Raw genomic sequence first — 21,835 nt, 5'->3', positions numbered from 1 at the left:
CGAGACGTTACTGAACTTTATGAGAAGAGAGAACGAGTAGTAAAAGTGAGCAGTTAAGTTTCCAACGGTAGTTAGTGAGTTGTGCTTACAGTTTCCGGCGGCGACGATTTAAGGGCTGAGGAGGAGGCGGAGACAAGAACTCGAGAAGACTGAAGAAACTATGATTTATTGCACAAATCTAATGGGCTTTTACTTAAAGCCCAATGGATGAGCTGATTTGAAATTCGAAAAGTATTTATTTTAAATTAATTTCGTACTGAAATAAATTCCAAAATTGATTTATCAATTGAAAAGTTGAAAATTGAAACGCTCCATTTTTCCGCCACAGAGAGACAAATGGAGGAGGAGAAGCAGAAAAGTATCAGTCCTCCGCCGTGTCCTTCAACCGTAACAGTACGACGAAACCCTCCGAGGAGAGCTAGAGCAACTCCGTATACCACCACTGCAACTAAGCAACAACAACCTCTCTCCTCTCACGACGTTCCTACTTTCCCAATCGACGAGATTCTCTCCATCCAAATCCCTCAATCCGAAACCAAACCCACAGTTCCAGAGAGTTTGAAGATTTTCCTGAGAATCAAACCTTTGAAAACCTTCACCAAGGTTATTACCACCACCACAGCGAAGAGCAGACCTAGAAATGTCTGGCCGCAGAATCCTTCGAAGAAGCACATCGCGAAGGAGAATAGGAACCCGGAGATCGCGAAGAAGGTTAAGAAGAAGGAAGAAGAGACGGCGGCGGTGGCTTGTATTGCTCTGAACGATTCGTATTCAGTCACATTAACTCCGCCTCAAGCGTTGCAAGAGCTGAAACGAAGCAAGACTGAGGTATACGAAGGGTTTTCTCATGTCTTCCCGGCTGATTGTTCCCAGGTTCGATCCAATTCCCCTATCGATTTTGGCTTTTTTTATTTTATTTTTTGGTTTAATTTGAGATTGGGTTCTGAGATGACCGATTAATTGATGGTTTGTTTGTAGAACGATGTGTATGATAAAATGGTTCAACCGTTGTTGGAGGATTTTATGAAAGGGAAAAGTGGAATGTTGGCTGCGTTGGGACCTAGTGGCTCTGGTAAGACTCATACTGTCTTTGGAACTTTGAAGAATCCTGGAATTGTGCCAATTACTCTCCGTCAGATTTTCAAGAAGAGAGATGCGATTTCTGATGATTTTGTGAGGTATTATTGTTTGTTCATCTTAATGGGATATTTCTGTCAATAGCTGAAATACCAAACTGTATAGCCTTTATCTTTTTGTTCCATAACATCTCTTTGCATTTCTTCAGGTCATTTAACTTGTCCATATTTGAAATATGCTCCGAGCGAGGGAAAGGGGAGAAAGCTTATGATTTACTAGGTGGTGAAAGCTCTGAATTGTCTGTGCAACAATCAACCATCAGGGGTTTGAAAGAGGTTTGTGAGTGTTTCTTATGAAGTTTTCTTGGGTTGACAATAACATTCAGTTGCATTTCATAATGATAGATGAATATTGCAACTCTCCGTTTTCTCAATTATGTTGTGTTAAGTAGGTCCCAATCCAGAGTTTGGAGGAAGCAGAGTCTTTAATTGGACAAGCAATGCTGAAACGTGCAACAGCTACCACAAACTCGAACAGCCAATCAAGGTACTTGGCAACAAAACTTTTGCTCTACCTTGACTTTAACCTTTGCTAACACACCCTGACACCCTTTATTTAATCGATAAATGAACTGAATTAGAAGCCTTCCACATGGAAAATAGAGCCATTTATGTTTAACTGGATGTCTTCATGTTCTATACTAATTTTGGAATTACTCGCAGTCGCTCACAATGCATCATTAACATACGAGCATCATGCAATCGCTTTTCCAACGAGACAAAAATGCAGTCCAGTGATGCTATGCTGACAATAGTGGATCTGGCTGGTGCAGAAAGAGAGAAAAGAACAGGAAATCAGGTTTTAATCTGTTGTGTTTACACTTTGTATATGAACTCTTCACATATTTGATATGCAAAGCCACTAATATATGTCATGTCTGAAAGCATCTGTCTTAAAAATACCGATTCTGTGTAACCGTTAGGAGAAAATATTCCTAGTTTAATTACAGATTATAGGTGACTGTAAGATTTTGTCCAGTACTTGTTCTTAGCATCAAAATAGTGATTTAACAGTGAAGATGTCTTCATCTGTAAACTAAAACTTGGTCCCTGTATGCCCCTTCAAATTGTTTTGCAGGGAGAAAGGTTGGTTGAGAGTAATTTCATCAATAACACATCCATGGTTTTTGGTCAATGTTTACGGGTAAGGCCATTGATTTTGGTCTCCCTTGAGCTGTTCTTCTTTTTTTATGCCTCCAATTTTACTAATCATGAACACTCGGTGTCTGTTGGCAGTCACTCTTGGAGTACCAGAAGAACCGAAAGAAGGGATTGCAGAAACATCATCAAAATTCTTTGGTAGCGTCTACCTTAAAAACCCCTTCAGATTACCTCATGAATTTTTTAAATGATTTATGAGTTATCTAATCTTCCCCCATTCTATACGGTAATATGATTTTGGCTTTTATGTAGTTGACAAGGTACTTGCGCGATTACCTAGAGGGGAAAAAAAGGATGGCTTTGGTATGCGTAACAGTTTTTAGGATTTTGTTGAGTTCTTTAACAAGAGTTAATTTTCAAATATTTGAAAACTCTTCTCATCTTCTATCTATGTTACAGATTTTAACTGTCAAAGCAGGGGAAGAGGATTATCTTGATACCTCCTATCTTTTGAGACAAGCATCACCGTATATGAAAATAAAGTAATGTTTGTTATTATGAACTCAAAGAGGAAGTATACTTTTCTCGCAAGTGCTAATGCCTTTGAATTTGATGTTTTGTTTAGATTTGATAACACCGAGGAACCTTGCAACAAGAGGCAGCTCAAGACATTTCCACGAGCTGAAAAAAACAAGAAGATTAAACTTAGTGCTCCCAAGAACTCCCAAGTACGTTTGGCTTCCTCTATACACTGTTATTGTATTTTTCAGCAAAACTGAAAAGTTATTGACATATGCCATTTACTAAAAATTGTTGTGTTTTCCATCTCTAGATTGAAGACATTTTTCATGAAGAGAGAAACCAAATTGCTCAGGAAGGTAAGATTTTTCTCTGACAAATTTTCTACACTTTGACTGTATGGAATTTTTATTGGTCGCTTTCGTTCTGCGATCTCTTATCTTCCCTGAGAGAGGTGATGAGAGATTACAGAAAAGACTTGTTTACAAACAAGAAAGCTAATATCTAATACGTCTCCTCACCAGTGCATTTGCAGGGAAAGAAAGCTGATCCAACAGACAGATCCTCTCCGAGTCTGGAACATGTTGCCCAAGATAAAAATAAGCGAGAGCACATCATCATGCGGAATTTTTCTAAAGTCTTATGGAATGTTCTGAAGCAGTACAACGAGAAACTAAAAGTTAATATCCTGACTTTGCCTTTCATTTGGCTTTGTTTTCATTGAACAATTTGCGACTAAGATAACTTCCTTGAAGCTATGATGTACCACAGTTGAAAGATATCTTTTTTCTTGCTTTAAATCATCTTAGGTTGCAGAAGGTGAAATTTGCACTCTCAAAGATAGCCTTCGAAGAGAAGAGCTAAAATCTCTTGGATTGGAGACAGAGTTGATCAGTCTCAAGTCCTCTTGCCTGGTAGAGTCATGTATACCTGAGGTAGAAGCTGTTGTATATGGAAACGAAAAAGTCAGCGCAGATGAATCTAGCGAGTCTCCTGTGCCAAGCAAAAATGTAGTGCCTGGCTGCTATATTGTTGTGTATATATATCTGTTTACTAATTATGTCTTGGAGTATCTGCTCTTTCTAAGGCTGCATGTCATAATTTCTTTAATTTTTATAACCTTTCCATTTGTGTTTTAAGGTGAACGATGATGTACGTGTTCGATGTCACTTGTCTTCTCAGAATGATGCGGAGCCAAGAGTAAGGATTGTTCAAGTTGACATATTCTTTGTGTAACTTAGAATTCATGAAATCATGTGCTTTGCTGTGTGTTTGCACTTAGCAGTCTGTCAATTCTGAAGAAAATGCGGGGATTCCTTCTGCGACTACTCATGTTGAAACTGAAGTTACTGAGTCTCCAAGAGATCAGGTATAATGGAATATTTTCGTTCATTGGGTCAATCCGTTAGATACGACAACTCCAGAATGTAAAGAACTCAAAACTGATTTCCATTTGTGTTTTAAGGTGAAAGATGCTGTACTCGTTCCATGTCACTTGTCTTCTCAGAATGATGCAGAGCCAAGAGTAAGGATAGTTTAAGTGGACATATTCTTTGTGTAACTCAGAAACTTTGTTCATGAAATCATGTTCTTTGTTGTGTGTTTGCACTTATCAGCAGTCTATCAGTTCTGAAGAAAATGTGGGGATTCCTTCTGCGACTACTNTTTCTAAGGCTGCATGTCATAATTTCTTTAATTTTTATAACCTTTCCATTTGTGTTTTAAGGTGAACGATGATGTACGTGTTCGATGTCACTTGTCTTCTCAGAATGATGCGGAGCCAAGAGTAAGGATTGTTCAAGTTGACATATTCTTTGTGTAACTTAGAATTCATGAAATCATGTGCTTTGCTGTGTGTTTGCACTTAGCAGTCTGTCAATTCTGAAGAAAATGCGGGGATTCCTTCTGCGACTACTCATGTTGAAACTGAAGTTACTGAGTCTCCAAGAGATCAGGTATAATGGAATATTTTCGTTCATTGGGTCAATCCGTTAGATACGACAACTCCAGAATGTAAAGAACTCAAAACTGATTTCCATTTGTGTTTTAAGGTGAAAGATGCTGTACTCGTTCCATGTCACTTGTCTTCTCAGAATGATGCAGAGCCAAGAGTAAGGATAGTTTAAGTGGACATATTCTTTGTGTAACTCAGAAACTTTGTTCATGAAATCATGTTCTTTGTTGTGTGTTTGCACTTATCAGCAGTCTATCAGTTCTGAAGAAAATGTGGGGATTCCTTCTGCGACTACTAATGTTGAAACTGAAGTTACCGAGTTTCCAAGAGATCAGGTATAATGAAATAATTTCATTCATTGGATCAGTCCGTTAGATTCGACAACTCTAGAATAATGTAAAGAACTCAAAACTGATTTTCCTCTAGGTCATCCAGAATCAAGATGATCCAACACCTTCACCAGAACAAGTTGAAGTTAGTCAAGATTGCATCAACAGCCGGATGTCTAACGTTCAAACAAAATCCGCAATATCCCGCAGATGTCCTGATTCAGAGAAGCAAGAAAGGTTAAGAGTTATCTTGATCTTCTTCTCTATTGAAGTTGTAGGAACCGGTCTCTTTCTCTGTCTAAATTATCTTTGGTTCTTTCCAGAAACAGAAGACTGTTACCAGCGCCATCCAGATCTCTAACTGAGGAAATGAATGACTTGGACATAAAAGATAAGCAGATTGAGAAACCACAGGTTTGGCCATTCTCAATCTCATGCTCCTCCACAAACCTTGATAACTTCATCTCATGGCACAAAATCAAAGTTCACAATGCTTTAAAACTGTTATAACTAAACTTCATTCTCATTTCTAGGTTGAAAAGGGCAAGACCCGTGTTCAAAAGAAAGCAGAATCAACCAAAGTTCAGGAAATTGAGGTTCCTAATCCTGCCCGTGAATCAGAACCTACATCAACTAAGAAACAGAGGAATGGACAGAAACCAAGAAGGTTCTTTTTTTCTGCCAATCTTTATTTCTTCTTTCTCTGTCTCTTTTTTCAGGTTTTCCTAAATAGAAAACCTTTGTTCCTGTAACAGGAGACTCCAACCTGCTGCGTCTGTGCTATTAACAAGAGAAATAAACACGTTAGATATCGAGGATGATATCGCCGAGCCAAAGGTATGACCGAACTAGACACAAAGAAGCAAACTTAAACTATGTTGGTAGAAGGTTTAGATCAAAGTCATGTGATTAAGTTGTCCATTTCTTCACTTGCAGGGGAACAGAGGTGGAAAGAAGACGACAGTGACACAACCGAGAAGCCAAGGGAGTGTCACTCTCCTCCGCCACCTCACTGACAATCTTCATCTCTAACATCTATCAAACAAACTTGCATCAACATATTATTGTACCTTCTATTGTCTGTCTTAAGAAAAGGTTTAAAATATCCAATCCTGGTTGTATATATAGCAAAGAAAAAATGCAATATTTTGAGTCTGTATTTGCTCCAAGCTTTTTTTTGAGCCGCAAGATGAAAAATGAATGATGGTCTGTTATTACAATCAAGATATCTTAAATTTTGGTAAACAAGCTCCGTTATCAGATCCATTAGTACTTTTCAAAGATATCTCCTAAGTACACATACGTTTTCATTGTTATACTTGTCAAAGACCACTGAGATGTATATCTCCACAACTCACACTGGCTTGGTCGTTTTGCTGCTTACCTATTATGCATATCTCTGCAACTTGTATTATGTCTCACCATCAAGACGACCTTTTTATCCCTTGTGATTAGCCGTATAAATGGGATCTTGAGTTAATATAAGAAAAGCTTAACAAAAATGCAAAATATCAAATGAAAAATGGATCAATTATACCCCTTGTTCATTGCTGTAAAGATATAACATAGCCAAAAGTTTTTAAATTGGATAAATCGTCCGCAAAAGGAGACTCATGTTCATTGCTATAATAATAACAATGACCTGAAGAGATAAAGAGATCAGATCACTAGGTCGAATGTTGGAAGAAGAAGAAGAGTCTTTGATCTTTGCTTCAACGGTTCTTCTTCTTTGTCTTTGTCTTTGTCTTTGTCTCGACGATGTTGTTGGCAACAGCTGCACAAATCTTTTTCCAGCAACGGAAAGAAATGAGTAGCGGTATCAAGATCCACCATCCGTTTGCACCAATGTAGTATGAGTAATAGTAGAATGAGTTCGTAGCAAAGTTGTCTCCTTCCAAGATAGCAGTAATGAAGTAGACCAAACATCCGTAGAGCTGCCCAAGCGAGATCGCAAGCTGAAGCACGTAGCTATACGACTTCTCCTTAGCAATGGCATATCTGATTTACATCAACAACAACAACAAAATTCATTTACTTCTTATCTCACAGAGAAAACCAAATGGCAAAGATACTACTTCACTTGAAATGAAGAAAACTTACATAGCTAAGAGACAAGCAGGGCCGACGATAACAGCAGTGATCCCTTCAATAGATACAACTGCAGAATCCCTTCCTGCGTATCTCGAATCACCTTTGCTGTATTCTTTCCCTATGAAAGAAAGAAAGAAACAAACTTTAAGCTAATTGTCGAATTGGAGAAACAAAGAACAACAAACACTAAGAAAAAGAGGAACTTACAGACTTCAGCGAGATAACAAGAAGTGTTGTCCTTGAAAAACTCAGGGGTGAAAACGAAATAGCCTTCGAGGATAATGTGAGTGAGACCAGTGAATGCCCACCAACACATTAGCAATTTCTCAACTTTAGCTTTCTTCCTCCCTGAAACCAAACCAAACCAACCCAACCCATCAGCAAAACATTCTCTCTAATTGAATTTGGATCAAACTACAGATCAATTCTTTTAATGTGTTCAAATTCAACTTAAAATCGATGATCTGGTTTTGACAGAGATTGAGGTGGAGCGGGAATTGGATTACCTAAGAGAAGCCAGACGAGGGAGACGACAAGGAGGGAAGCACCGAGGTAGACAGCGAGGATGAAAGACATAGACATTGAGATTGGTACGTATCCCGGCAGTTTCAGATCTCTCGGAACGTAAGGATGTGCCGCTTCCTCCATAGTTTTTTTTTCTCTCTTCAACTCTCTGTGTTTCTTTCTTCTGGTCAACGACCAAATGGTGAGTTGTGGAGCTACTGTAGATCTGATCGATGTGCTGCTTTACTAATCTCCACGATCCGAGTAATTCACTCGTCCTTTGGTAATAATTGGTCAAAATGGGTTGAGCACCGTATTGACTCGTATTTATTAAGGGTTATGTGATCATAAAAGTCAAACATGTCAGGATGGCCGAGTGGTCTAAGGCGCCGCACTCAAGTTGCGGTCCTCGTTGAGGGCGTGGGTTCAAATCCCACTTCTGACAATTTTTCTTTTCTTTTCCAATTATAATTCAATTATGTCGAAAACGGACTTTTCGAAATGTAAATTAAGGTAGGATTGTTGGCCCATATTCGAAATTAATGTAAATTAAGGTAGGATTGTTGGCCCAGCTTTCGTATATTTTCGATCACCAGAGTACTAATCATACATGCATATTCGAATTAAACACATGAAAAAGAATTATATCTTCTAGGCTTACAAGTTACAACTCCATACCATATCTCAATCTCGAGTGAACAACTATATCCAAACGTCACATGGGCAGGACGATAAAAAGGCCTTCTAAGGCCCATATACGTTTTTGTTTCTTCGCATACGTCGGCAGACACTAAAAAGATATAGAATCTAGTCAGAAGAACCACCACATACGACAAAAAGCAAGCGCAGCGACTGTGATCACACGTGATAAGCCGTAACACGTAGATGGTGAACCACTACTTTCATCCAGAGCACCTTCATAGACCATCTGCGACGACGTCGTACTGGCGGAACTTGAACTTGTCGTCTTCGTCTTCGTCATTGTCTCTGTGCTATGTTCCTCTTCCTCCGCTGATTTTAGGCTGCACAATAAAATAATGAGTTAATAATGTTCCTACGCGTCTCTTACATTGGAGCGTGACAAACAAATACAGTATCTATCAAACAAAATGACTTAACTCTTTTTGAAAAGAAACAAAACTTGTATAGCAAAATTAATGATTATAAAGTGACTTCGATTATACAACAAGCAAAAAATTCTAATAATCATCATTAGTGTAAAGTTAGCCAGCTACTATGATTATAAAGTAATTATTTCTAACCACCTTTTATTACACGAATTGAAGGGGTGAAAGTAAATAGACCAAGAATTGAAAACCTGGTGTTGGGAGAAGGACAGAACATGATGACGTAGTTGGGAGATTTAGCGCACGTAAATGTACTAGACTTATCGTCATACGCGTAGCTATAGGCGCGTGGACACGCGCTCTTGAAGACCCTCGAGTAGGAAGACGGCTTACACGTATCAGGCGACCCAAACGCGCCGCTGCAGCAATACTGCGGCTCCCGAAACGCCTCGCACGCGCTTTTACAAGCCATCGCCGCTCCCTTATCGCCTCCTCCGACGCTATTCACCCTTAGTTCCGACGGACACGAGCCGTTTAAATCGACGACACAGCCGGTAGTGCTGCAATTCAGGCCGGAACCGCCTTGAGGAGCCACCAGCATCTGGACATTGTATCCGTCGACGAGGCTCACGTCGTAGAAATCGAGCCCTCCAGAGCCGTCTAGAGTGAATTCAGCTAGAGTCGCCGGAGGAGCAGCTCCAGTACCGGCGCATTCGAGCTTTCCGGAACCGCAATCTCCGGTGGCGCATGTAAATCTTCCATCGGAACCGGTTGAGCAGAGTGTCCTTCCCCAGAACCGACCTCCCCATGAAGACGGCGCGTCGATTGTACGTGTCTCTCCTTTTTGAAGAACGAAGCCAGTGGTCGGCAACGGAGGAACCCGGCGTTAGATAAAATTCCCGGCCAGACTGTGTAGTCGCATTTGTTCGCTATTGTGAAGCTCCTCGACATAGCTCCTGAGATTAGAATACAAAATTAAGAAACTTTGAAACTGATTACACAGTCATTGAGATTTACAGGTAAATCAGAAAAAAGATTCTTACCGGAGAAGAACATGTTCGATAATAATAAGAAGAAGAAGATCAATGCCATGTTTGTGTAGAAGGGATAATGTGAACGCTCTCTGTTTCTTCTTCTTCTTCTTGAGAGAGCGAAACAGAGATGGTGTAAAACAGAGGAGAGTGGTTTAAAGAGTTTTTAATTCTGTTGGCGATCTTTTTTAATGAGCTACAATCAAGTGTTGCTGTGTGTTGGTATATTACGGTGTGTCTGACCACGTGGTTGATTTAGCCGTTGTGATCAAACGGTTACTGACAAATGAGTCTCTGACAAAAAGATAAAAGTGTGAAGAAACATTTAGCCTACTATACTAGATTGCTCTTTTTCTGGTCGGCTCTTAAGTAAAAAATATCTCAACCATGTCTTGATAATATACTCATATGATATTTTACGGCTTTGAAAGGTAACGTTGTAAAGTTAAACACTTAAACGCAAATGAATTGGTCTAACCCAAAATCAACTAAACTACTCAAGTGTTCAATTATCCTAAGAAACCATTACTTGTTTTAATAGAAGCATGTAAATATTTCTTATATAGTAGAGTTTCATTTGATAATGTTTATCGATTTAGGTTGGATAGTAGTACTCATCTCATTGTCAGAGGATTGGTTAGCTACCGCACAATATACATATTGCTGTCAATTTTTTGTAACCATTTTTGTTTCCTTTGTTGACATTTTTTGGATGGGTAATTCTGTCTCTATCAATGTATCATTTTAACTTAGAGCCAAAAAATGGTAGCAAACGAATGGTAAAAGATTAAATAACTCCCTTTTTAGCAAAATATAACTAAAAAAAACCTTATCTTTAAATTACAGCAATTGGGAAGCGAAAATAACAGTTTTGTTGCACTATACTTGCTACCGAATGTCAAAGTCTCTTTTGATCAGTAGACTTCAACGTTCCATTGCTCTGCCTTCTTCAACTGCTTCTTGTAATCAAACCAGTCAATACCTAAACCATCACAAAAAAAAAAAAACATGTATTCATTCATTAGAGTTTACCTTGATTGTAGTAGTGGATGTTTCAAGAATTAGAGTACTATTTTTCTGCTCTTCTTACCGTCATTTGCAGCCAATGAGACCATAATGTCATCGATTCCTTTCTCCATTCCCTTAAGTCCACACATGTAGACAAAAGTGTTGTCTTTCTTCAACAACTCCCATAATTCAGCTGCGTACTGCGCCATCCGAGTCTGGATATACATTTTCTCTCCTTTGTCGTTCGCCTGTTCTCTGCTTATCGCATAATCCACCCTGAAGTTTTCGGGGGCCTTTGCTTTCATCTTATCAAACTCCTGATGTTTAAACACATGAGAATCAAAACAGGATTTTTTGTTATTTTGAATTGGAAGGATTTTGAAAACTAGAAGAAGAGTTTATGTATGTATGCCTCTTGGTAGAGCAATGAGCTAGTGGTTGGTACACCCAAGAAAAGCCAAGCTAAGCCATTGAACTGCATAATGAGGATTACAAGGTATTAGATTTTGATATGTTTGTTTGTTATCAAAAAAGCTTATTGACCATAGCAATCGTTTCACCTTGTAGTCATCATGTTTCTCGAAGAACATCTTCCATAAGAAAGACCGGAAAGGTGCAATTCCCGTCCCTGTAGCAAGCTGTGGCGTTCATCAAGAAGAAGGATAATATTAATGTTTAATGATGTTTCAAGAAACAGAACCTACATGGAAGTTTAATCATAAGAAAGTCAAGATATTTGAGGTTTAGGGGAGAGACCATAATAACAGTGGCGTTTGGATCCTTCGGCATAAGCATTTCTTTGCCTACAGGACCAGTGAGCTTCACAGGACTTCCGGGTGTCAAGTCACCTGAAAAACAAGGACAAGCAAGCCCAAAAGTTGAATAATAGGTGAAAGAAGTTAAACTTTAACCAAAAAAACAAGCCTTATTCATTGGTACTTACACAAGAAATTTGAGCAAACTCCTTTAACAGTCTCTCCTTGGTCATTAATATAGACAAGTCTTTTCACACACAAAGAAACCTGCAACAAACTTGTTCATTCACTTAACCAGAGAAAACAAACCGTGTTCTTTCTCAAAACGAAAAGAATTGGTCTCTTACGGTTTCAGAATTGCCAAGATCTCCAAGAGCGCTGCTGGCAATCGAGTAAAGTCTGATCTTGTGAGGCTTTCCATTCTTGTCAATTCCATCTGGAATCACACCAACAGATTGCCCTTCTCTGTACGGGATCTCGCCTATCAAAGACACATAAATGCTACTTCAATCACCATCAACAAGTGAATCATACACAGATGACAGAACTATAACGTTTATGAGATCAAGTAATTAATCAAATCCCCTACCTTCATGGCTGAAAACCATGTGCCAGGTCTCTCCAGGAGCATCATCTGCTGTGATTTTGGTGTTGACAAGGCATTTTCCAGTGTATGGCTCCTTTGGTCTGTACTTGTTGACAATCACACCTTCCTCGTTCTTCTTAGACACTTTCTCTACCTTCTTGGCAGGAGTAGGAGTAGGAGTATCTGTCGTCTCTGCTGTGATTTGAGCTCTTATGGAAAACACTCTTTTACTTGTCACTACATTGTTGCTTTTGTAGTAAAGAGCACCCTTCAAAAAAAACCAAAACAACAGAGAGACCTAATCATGATCCCATCAAATACTAGATGAACTGAAACCCACTACATTATAAGTGAAACCCCAGAAGCTGCTTATCCAAAGTTCCAAACTTCATTAAACAGAGACCTAACCTAGTAATCAAAGTTGGCATATTTAAGAAATCATCAGTCGATTTTAGAAAATGTTCTCTGTATACTCTAGAGAAGTAAGACCCAGAAGCACGTTTATCCAAGTTCCAAACTTGATTAAGACCCAGATGAGTATAAGCAAACCTCTAAAAAGCAGAGTATTTGATAGATATAAAAGAGTACCTTACTAAACCTGATCCTTTCAGGAGCAATGGCACAACTAGTAGCAGGAAGAGAAGAAGAGTTTGAAGATGTGAGAGAAACAGCAGCATTCATAGTAGTCATCGCCATTGCCGAGCAAATGAAATCAAAATGGGAGAAAATTGCAGAGGAATATAAAAAGGAATCAGACGGAGAAAGATAAGAGAAGGATTGGAAGACATTTGTGTTTGGGTGGATGAGGTTTGAAGAAGTGAGTAGTATCTCATTGATCAAAGTTGTGGTTACGGTTATTTGACTAAGAAGCTATATATATCTCTTTTGTTTGTTTTTCCTTTAAATATCTTTGTGTGTGTAATAATTATGAAAATAATAATCTCAAGTATGATTATATGATATCAAAATTTTTAAGAAATGTATATATAAATTCAGAAAATTATGTTGTACACCAAAAGAACAAATACCACAATTATAATGCTTTTTCAATGTTTTGAAGTCATCCTACTATATTAACTGAGAAGTACAAATATAAAAATGTGTAAATTACATTCAATTGCCATTATAAACTTAATTAAGATTAAATAATTAATTAAATAAATAATTCTAGTTAAAAAAACTAAAATTGGGAACACATCAAATAAAATAAATTGTAGAAAAGTAAAAAAAAATCTATTAGAATCAAAACTAATTTGTACTTCAAAAACTAACAGATAAGATTTCTTTTTTACATGGTAGTTATATCTTTTTACTTACTTCACAACTATAGCAAAGATTTCGTTTAACTGACAAAAGTTTAAATAATTTTATTCATTACATGCAAATGTTTTACTGATAGGTTTTCAATAAAAATTTTAAAATACAAAAATTATAATATAAGCAACAAATTTTTAATCACAAACCATTATAAATAATAACATAATAACAAAATAAATTATTACAAATTTTCATTAAAAAAATTCAACCCAGGGTTTTCCGCGGGATAGTACCTAGTATCAATATAATTCTTTTACATCAAATGATATTGGAGAAAAAATATCTATATTTTTCTATGTCTTATAATTAGTTAGTTGCATTGGATTAAGGCACATTTTAGAAACACTAACAAAACTGTTTACAGCTTCTAAGCAATGTTTTCTAATGTTTTAGCTTGTTTTGGGACAAAACGGGTATAACTGGCTATTAAACTTTCCAAATTCATCTCAAACTCTTATAATTAGTCAGTTGCATTGGATTAAAACACATTTTAACCCCAGAAACACTAACAAAGCTGTTTACAGCTTCTAAGCAATGTTTTCTTGGTTTTAGCATGTTTTGGGACAAAATGGGTATAAGTGGCTTTTAAACTCTCCAAATCCATCTCAAACTCTTATAATTAGTCAGTTGCATTGGATTAAGACACATTTTAATCCCAAAAACACTAACAAAGCTTTTTAAAGCTCATAAGCAATGTTTTCTCAGGTATTAGCCTGTTTTGGGACAAAATGGGTATAAGTGTTTTTTAAACTCTCCAGATCCATCTCAAACTATTATAATTTGTTAGTTGCATTGGATTAAGACACATTTTAACCCCAGAAACACTAACAAAGCTGTTTACAGCTTTTAAGCAATGTTTTCTCAGGTTTTAGTCTGTTTTGGGACAAAATAGGTATAAGTGGCTTTTAAACTCTCTAAATCCATGTCAAACTCTTATAATTAGTCAGTTGCATTGGATTAAGACACAATTTAACCCCAGAAACATTAACAAAGCTGTTTACAGCTTCTAAACAATGTTTAATACTCCCTCTGTTTTTTATTAGTTGTCTTTTAAGGTTATTTCACACAGATTAAGAAAACAATTAATTTTATTGTTTTATTCTTTTTAAATATATTTTCTAGTCTTTTGATTGGTTAAAACCCATGTTCCAAAAATCGGTCAAATCGGCCGATTATACGGCGTGGAATCGCTAGGCACCAAGCAGCCGCCGCGATTACACCCAAATCGGGAAGAAAATCGGAAAAAAAAAGTTGATTTGATTTTCTACTTAAATATAGTGTTAAGTGTGAAAATCTACTATTTCTATATCATATGATTCATATCTAATTGAATATAAGATAAAATGGGTAGAAACTGAGATAAAAAAAAATTTGCGGGCGTAGATTAGGGTTTGAGAGCAGCGGAATCGGGTGGAGAAATTACCGTTTTGCCCTTGGTAATAAAAAGGACAAAAAATGGACAAAAAAGACACCAAGAAGAGTCGAACTCGCGAGCTTAGCCATTCATAGAGAGCCTTAAACCGCTTGAGCTGTCAAATATTTTTGTAATACTAAGATAAACAATATATATAACCCTAAAACTTAAATATTTTATATATTTATTATATATAATAATAGAAAACCCTAAAACTAGTCCCCGATTAATTCCCGATTTAAATGCGATTTCCGGATTAATTGCTAGGCTCTTCCTCACCGCCCAACTAACGCCTATAGATTTTTAAAACAGGGGTTAAAACATTAAAACAGTTAGATAAAATTGGAATATTTACCAAACATTTGCATTGAAAATCTAAAACGACAAAACGACAAATATTATGACACAAAATTTTAACTTTAGAACGATAAGTAATAAAAAACGGAGGGAGTATTAAATATTATTTTATTGTTAAGAGTGAACTATTTGAACCCCAAAGATTTGAAACCGAAATTCAACAATAAATCAGACAATCATTTTGCTATCTAAAAACGTTTAATGGGCTTCGCAGTATTGGGCTATGATCTTACGACCTCATCATTTGTCTCAGCTGATCTTATAACCTCATCATTTGTCTCCTCAGCTGATCTTACAACCTCACCATTTGTCTCATATGATCTTACAACCTCATCATCTGTCTTCAGTTCCTCAGCTGATCTTACAACCTCATCATTTGTCTCAGCTGATCTTACAACCTCATCATCTGCCTTAACTTCCTCAGCTGACCTTACTACAACCTCATCATTTGTCTTCACTTTATCGACTGACCTTTTAACATCTTTCTTTCCACTCATATTGATCGCTGCCTTCATATGTTTCTTCTTCCCTTCAGTTACCCTCACTGAAGGGAAGAAGAAACATATGAAAAAGTAAAAAGTAATTACATGTTCATTTATAATTACATGTTTTTACATCTTTACATGCGTTAAATTTTAAAAAGTAAAACATAACTAAAAAATAAGAAAAAATTTAGTGAAACATAAGGAAAACATAAATATATTAATATTTTCATCAAGTAATTAAAAATTCTTTCTTATAAGCTCATTGAGAAAGAATGATAGTTACAATTTTTATCCAAAGAAATAGATATTATATTGTTATTTTGAACTTTAATATTCATTTTTAGTTATGTTTAATATCATTTTTAAATGGTTTAAGTCTAAGGTTTGTTCGATTTATCCTCAACCTTCAAAAAATACTAATTTAGGAGCACAATGTCACATTCGCCTCGTCAACAAAAAAATCTTGTGCCAACTATGTTGGTGATCAAAATTTTTTGCGCCATGTTTATCGAACGACAATTTGTCTCCTCAGCTGATCTTACAACCTCACCATTTGTCTTATATGATCTTACAACCTCATCATTTGTCTCAGCTGATCTTACAACCTCATCATCTGCCTTAACTTCCTCAGCTGACCTTACTACAACTTCATCATTTGTCTTCACTTTATCGACTGACCTTTTAACATCTTTCTTTCCACTCATATTTTTTTTTTTGAATCTAATGTTAAATTATATTCAAAGAAAAAATAGCGTTTGTACAACTAGTGCAGCGGAAAGTTGAAATGTGTTTGGAAATTTAGACTACATTAAGGGGAACCCCAAAACTTATATTCGTGTTTGAAACCAAAACTGAAGACCATTGCAGAAGCGCTGATCCCCTTGTCGTTGAATAGCCAGAATCTGATCCCGAACATTGCGATCAATCCACTTGATTAACTGCCGAGGTGAGTTAGGATGTTGACCATGTCGCCGTCCATTTCTTTCCCACCAGATGGTGTACACCACAAATTGAAAAACATAATGAAGTAAAAAGCTAGCCAAAAAGTTGAGGCGATTGTCTGCTAAGTATGTTAGGAGCGGGTACCAGTCAGTGGTGTAGTGGTAACGAAACACCCCCTTGGCTGTTGCAGCCCACACCTCTGAAGAAAACCGACAAGCAAAAAACAGGTGAGAACGGGTTTCAAGACTTTGTTGGCAAAGAAGACAGGTCCCGGTAGCACCAATGTTCCACCGCAACATTCTCTCCCCTGTCGCCAATTTATCATGAATTGCTAGCCAGGTACAAAAAGTATATTTGGGAGTCGCATGAGCAAACCAAATCATTCTGTGCCAGGAGACCTCAACAGATGTGGAGCGTATATTATTCCAAGTGTCATTGTTAGAGAAAACTGAGTTGTACTTATCCCCCTCCCTTTCCACATAACCAAATCTGCAGACTCTGTTCTACGCTGATACTGCAACAGTAGTTCATTCTCAATGGAGAGGAGGTGTGGGAGACGATGTCTCCGTCGACGCCATGCGGACCAAGCCTCAGCAACTGTCATTGTTCGGCTAATCCCCAAATCCACAACCCCACGGGACCCTGCGACATCCACCAACCTGCTTAACGACGACCAGGTATCAAACCAAAATGATATCCGCAGCCCGTTTCCCACCTCCACCTTGCTCAGAGTGTTTGCCACTTCTCTATATTTGAGGATCTTTCGCCAAATCCAAGAGCCCGCACATGTGGTCTCTTTGATCACCCATAGAGACCGCCCCTTTAACAAATAACGATCCACCCATTGTACCCATAAAGAGCGACCATGTGAGAGTATCCTCCAAACCAACTTGAGGCAAAACACATCATTTGCCTCTTTTAAGCTTCGAAGACCAAGTCCCCCCTCCCGTCGCGGTTTACATACAACCTCCCACTGCATCTTTGCTTTCTTTGGATTCAAATCAGTCCCAGACCATAAGAATGCAGAGCATATTTTTTCCACTTCCCTAATACAAGCACGGGGAAGCCGGAAGGCACTCAACCAGAAGTACAAATACTCCAAAGAACCGAGCTGACAAGATTAAAACAGCCCGCGAAGGATAGATAGTGTGTCGTCCAAGAACCAATTCGGCGCCTTATCTGCTCAAGTAAAGGTGTGTAGTCAGAAACCGTAAAAGACGTAGTCACCAGTGGCAAGCCCAAGTATCTAACCGGCAACTCTCCCAAGACTAAATCAAACTGATTCTCAATAAGCTGGCGGTCACCAGCAGAAACGCCGACAAGATACAGAGTCGATTTTTCCAAGCTGATCTTAGCAAACTGGTCAAAGATCGAGACAATGCCCTCAATGGAACGGGGTTTGCCATCAGAGAGTATCATTAGATCATCAGCAAAGCTTAAATGAGTCAGATGGATATCTTTACATCTCGGTTGGTAACCAAATCTTCCTGCGCCAGCAGCAGAATCTAAAAGCTTAGACAGAACATCCATACAGATCACAAACAAATAGGGAGAGAGGGAACAGCCTTGTCGGAGACCACTGGAGCTTGGAAAATACCCAACAAGCTCCCCATTCACTTGAACTGAGAAAGAGGCAGTTGAACACATAATCTAACCCAATGGATGAACTCAGGAGGCAACTCCAGAGCCGACAGAACATTTAACAGGAAAGGCCACTGAACAGAGTCGAAAGCTTTCGAAATATCGATCTTAACCGCACAACGCGCTGAGATTGTCTCCTGGTGATAATTCTTAACCAATTCAGTGGCAAGCAACACATTCTCGATCAACAACCGGTCTTTTACAAAAGCCGATTGATTTCCTGCAATTAAACTAGGTAACACCACCTTCAACCTGTTTGCAAGAATCTTTGAAATGACCTTATATAGAACATTACAACAAGAAATAGGTAAAAAGTAACCTTTACACTCATATTGATCGTTGTCTTCATATGTTTCTTCTTCCCTTCAGTTACCCTCACTGAGGGAAGAAGAAACATATGAAAAAGTAAAAAGTAAATACATGTTCATTTATAATTACATGTTTTTACATGTTTACATGCGTTAAAATTTTAAAAGTAAACATAACTAAAAAATAAGAAAACATTAAGTAAAACATAAATATACTAATATTTTCATCTAGTAATTAAAAATTCTTTCTTATAAGCTCATTAAGAAAGAATGATAGTTACCAATCAAAACATTATATTACAATGATAGTTACAATTTTTATGTAGAGAAATTAATATTAGATTGTTATTTTGAACTTTAATATTCATACTTAATTATGTTAATATCATTTTTAAATGGTTTAAGTCTACGGTTTGTTTGATTTATCCTCGACCTTCAAAGAAGACTAACTTAGGAGCACAATGTCACATTCACCTCTTCGCCAAAAATCTTGTGGCAACTATGTTGGTGATCAAAACTTGTTGCTCCATGTTTATCGAACGACAATTCTTCAATAGATTTAACTAGAACATTACACTGCACATAACACTTTATCGTTTCCCAACTAACTAATAAAGCCCTACTTGTGGTTTAAGTTGGATGAATATACACCATTGTTAGTTGTGCGTGGAGATCGTGATGTGACACAATTGGCGCAAACATAGTGGATGAACGATTGCCTTTAAGGAAGATATGAAGACAGACCAACAATTTCCGAAATCATCCATATGGATGCTGGCTAGCGATTATCTTCTTCTAGTCCAAAAAGAGCCAACATACACATATGTGTCACCCGGCGGCATTCAAAGTTTATCGTCATCGAATCACATTCTTTCGGTAAATAATATCACGCAAAGCTCAAAAACATGAGAAATATCAATAATTATTTATTTAAAGATAAAAAAATATATATATTTTGCCTATACAATTTCAGACTTATATAAAATATAATTATAAAATTTTGCTATGGATACAAAAGCAGTGGCTTTTAAACTCTCCAAATCCATCTCAAACTCTTATAACTAGTTAGTTGCATTGGATTAAGACACATTTTAACCCTAGAAACACTAACAAAGCTGTTTACAGTTTGTAAGCAATGTTTTCTCAGGTTTTAGCATGTTTGGGACAAAATGTGTGTAAGTGGCTTTTAAACTCTCCAAATCCATCTCAAACTCTTATAATTAGTCTGTTGCATTGGATTAAGATATATTTTAACCCCAGAAACACTATCAAAGCTGTTTAAAGCTCCTAAGCAATGTTTTCTCGGTTTTAGCATGTTTGGGACAAAATGGGTATAACTGGCTATTAAACTCTCTAAATCCATCTCAAAATCTTATAATTAGTCAGTTGCATTGGATTAAGATATATTTTAACCCCAGAAACACTAACAAAGTTGTTTACAGCTTCTAAGCAATGTTTTTTTGGTTTTAGCCTGTTTTGAGACAAAATAGGTATAAGTGGCTTTTAAACTCTCCAGATCCATCTCAAACTCTTATAATTAGTTAGTAGCATTAGATTAAGACACATTTTAACCCCATAAACACTAACAAAGTTGTTTAGAGCTTCTAAGCAATGTTTTCTCAGGTTTTAGCCTGTTTTGGGACAAAATGGGTATAACTGGCTTTTAAACTCTCCAAATCCATCTCAAACTAATTAGTCAGTTGCATTGGATTAAGGCACATTTTAACCCCAGAAACACTAACAAAGCTGTTTAAAGCTCATAAGCAATGTTTTCTCAGGTTTTAGCCTGTTTTGGGACAAAATGGGTATAAATGGCTTTTAAACTCTCCAAATCCATCTCAAACTCTTATAATTAGTTAGTTACATTGGATTAAGACACATTTTAACCCCAGAAATACTAACAAAGCTGTTTACAGCTTCTAAGCAATTTTTCTCAGGTTTTAACCTGTTTTGGGACAAAATGGGTATAAGTGGCTTTTAAACTCTCTAAATCCATCTCAATCTCTTATAATTAGTCAGTAGCATTGGATTAAGGCACAATTTAACCCCAGAAACATTAACAAAGCTGTTTACAACTTCTAAGCAATGTTTAATACTCCCTCTGTTTTTTATTAGTTGTCGTTTAAGGTTATTTCACATAGATTAAGAAAACAATTAATTTTATTGTTTTATTCTTTTTAAATATATTTTCTAGTCTTTTGATTGGTTAAAACATTAAAACAGTTGGATAAAATTAGAATATTTACCAAACATTTGCATTGAAAATCTAAAACAACAAGTATAATGACACAAAATTTTAACTTTAGAACGACAAGTAATAAAAAACGGAGGGAGTATTAAATATTATTTTATTGTTAAGAGTGAACTATTTGAACCCCAAAGATTTGAAACCGAAATTCAACAATAAATCAGACAATCATTTTGCTATCTAAAAACGTTTAATGGGCTTCGCAGTATTGGGCTATGATCTTACGACCTCATCATTTGTCTCAGCTGATCTTATAACCTCATCATTTGTCTCCTCAGCTGATCTTACAACCTCACCATTTGTCTCATATGATCTTACAACCTCATCATCTGTCTTCAGTTCCTCAGCTGATCTTACAACCTCATCATTTGTCTCAGCTGATCTTACAACCTCATCATCTGCCTTAACTTCCTCAGCTGACCTTACTACAACCTCATCATTTGTCTTCACTTTATCGACTGACCTTTTAACATCTTTCTTTCCACTCATATTGATCGCTGCCTTCATATGTTTCTTCTTCCCTTCAGTTACCCTCACTGAAGGGAAGAAGAAACATATGAAAAAGTAAAAAGTAATTACATGTTCATTTATAATTACATGTTTTTACATCTTTACATGCGTTAAATTTTAAAAAGTAAAACATAACTAAAAAATAAGAAAAAATTTAGTGAAACATAAGGAAAACATAAATATATTAATATTTTCATCAAGTAATTAAAAATTCTTTCTTATAAGCTCATTGAGAAAGAATGATAGTTACAATTTTTATCCAAAGAAATAGATATTATATTGTTATTTTGAACTTTAATATTCATTTTTAGTTATGTTTAATATCATTTTTAAATGGTTTAAGTCTAAGGTTTGTTCGATTTATCCTCAACCTTCAAAAAATACTAATTTAGGAGCACAATGTCACATTCGCCTCGTCAACAAAAAAATCTTGTGCCAACTATGTTGGTGATCAAAATTTTTTGCGCCATGTTTATCGAACGACAATTTGTCTCCTCAGCTGATCTTACAACCTCACCATTTGTCTTATATG

The 21,835-nt window shown here is 36.8% G+C and overlaps 4 protein-coding genes and 1 non-coding gene across 7 annotated transcripts; 2 read left to right on the top strand and 3 right to left on the bottom strand.

Annotated features, from left to right (window-relative positions):
* Window positions 295–6,295, top strand: LOC104740702 (kinesin-like protein KIN-6). 3 transcript variants are annotated; one of them, XM_010461385.1, is made up of 22 exons: window positions 295–873; window positions 979–1,178; window positions 1,286–1,412; window positions 1,529–1,623; window positions 1,800–1,935; window positions 2,215–2,280; window positions 2,373–2,435; window positions 2,550–2,600; window positions 2,697–2,779; window positions 2,863–2,965; window positions 3,070–3,115; window positions 3,281–3,435; window positions 3,566–3,766; window positions 3,897–3,956; window positions 4,039–4,125; window positions 4,222–4,281; window positions 4,959–5,045; window positions 5,137–5,276; window positions 5,369–5,453; window positions 5,573–5,706; window positions 5,795–5,876; window positions 5,976–6,295. In XM_010461385.1, the coding sequence occupies exons 1-22, from the start codon at window positions 337–339 to the stop codon at window positions 6,069–6,071; spliced, it is 2,694 nt and encodes an 897-aa protein (XP_010459687.1). In that variant the 5' UTR covers window positions 295–336; the 3' UTR covers window positions 6,072–6,295. The 3 variants fall into 3 exon arrangements, with proteins under 3 accessions (XP_010459687.1, XP_019090785.1, XP_010459685.1); XM_019235240.1 differs by having other exon boundaries at window positions 5,363–5,453; XM_010461383.2 differs by having other exon boundaries at window positions 4,042–4,125; window positions 5,363–5,453; window positions 5,976–6,294.
* LOC104740701 (probable 3-beta-hydroxysteroid-Delta(8),Delta(7)-isomerase) lies at window positions 6,549–7,900 on the bottom strand. The gene is made up of 4 exons (XM_010461381.2): window positions 7,637–7,900; window positions 7,338–7,478; window positions 7,140–7,248; window positions 6,549–7,037 (listed from the first exon to the last, which is right to left on the bottom strand). Exons 1-4 carry the CDS (start codon window positions 7,776–7,778, stop codon window positions 6,752–6,754), a joined length of 678 nt encoding a protein of 225 aa, XP_010459683.1. The 5' UTR covers window positions 7,779–7,900; the 3' UTR covers window positions 6,549–6,751.
* Window positions 7,997–8,079, top strand: TRNAL-CAA. Its single transcript has one exon. It is a non-coding gene; the product is annotated as a tRNA-Leu (tRNA).
* Window positions 8,233–10,073, bottom strand: LOC104740700 (thaumatin-like protein 1). The gene is given in 4 exon segments (XM_010461380.2): window positions 8,233–8,656; window positions 8,953–9,580; window positions 9,583–9,657; window positions 9,745–10,073. Coding segments are annotated over 4 exon segments (963 nt in total). The 5' UTR covers window positions 9,794–10,073; the 3' UTR covers window positions 8,233–8,445.
* On the bottom strand, window positions 10,510–12,935 carry LOC104740698 (ferredoxin--NADP reductase, leaf isozyme 2, chloroplastic-like). Its single transcript, XM_010461379.2, has 9 exons — window positions 12,670–12,935; window positions 12,085–12,349; window positions 11,843–11,976; window positions 11,684–11,762; window positions 11,497–11,588; window positions 11,301–11,378; window positions 11,153–11,215; window positions 10,823–11,057; window positions 10,510–10,714 (listed from the first exon to the last, which is right to left on the bottom strand). Exons 1-9 carry the CDS (start codon window positions 12,775–12,777, stop codon window positions 10,647–10,649), a joined length of 1,122 nt encoding a protein of 373 aa, XP_010459681.1. The 5' UTR covers window positions 12,778–12,935; the 3' UTR covers window positions 10,510–10,646.

Source organism: Camelina sativa, chromosome 14 (genome assembly GCF_000633955.1).
Source record: "Camelina sativa cultivar DH55 chromosome 14, Cs, whole genome shotgun sequence".
Taxonomy (NCBI): domain Eukaryota; kingdom Viridiplantae; phylum Streptophyta; class Magnoliopsida; order Brassicales; family Brassicaceae; genus Camelina; species Camelina sativa.
This window is presented reverse-complemented; position numbering and strand designations above follow the sequence as displayed.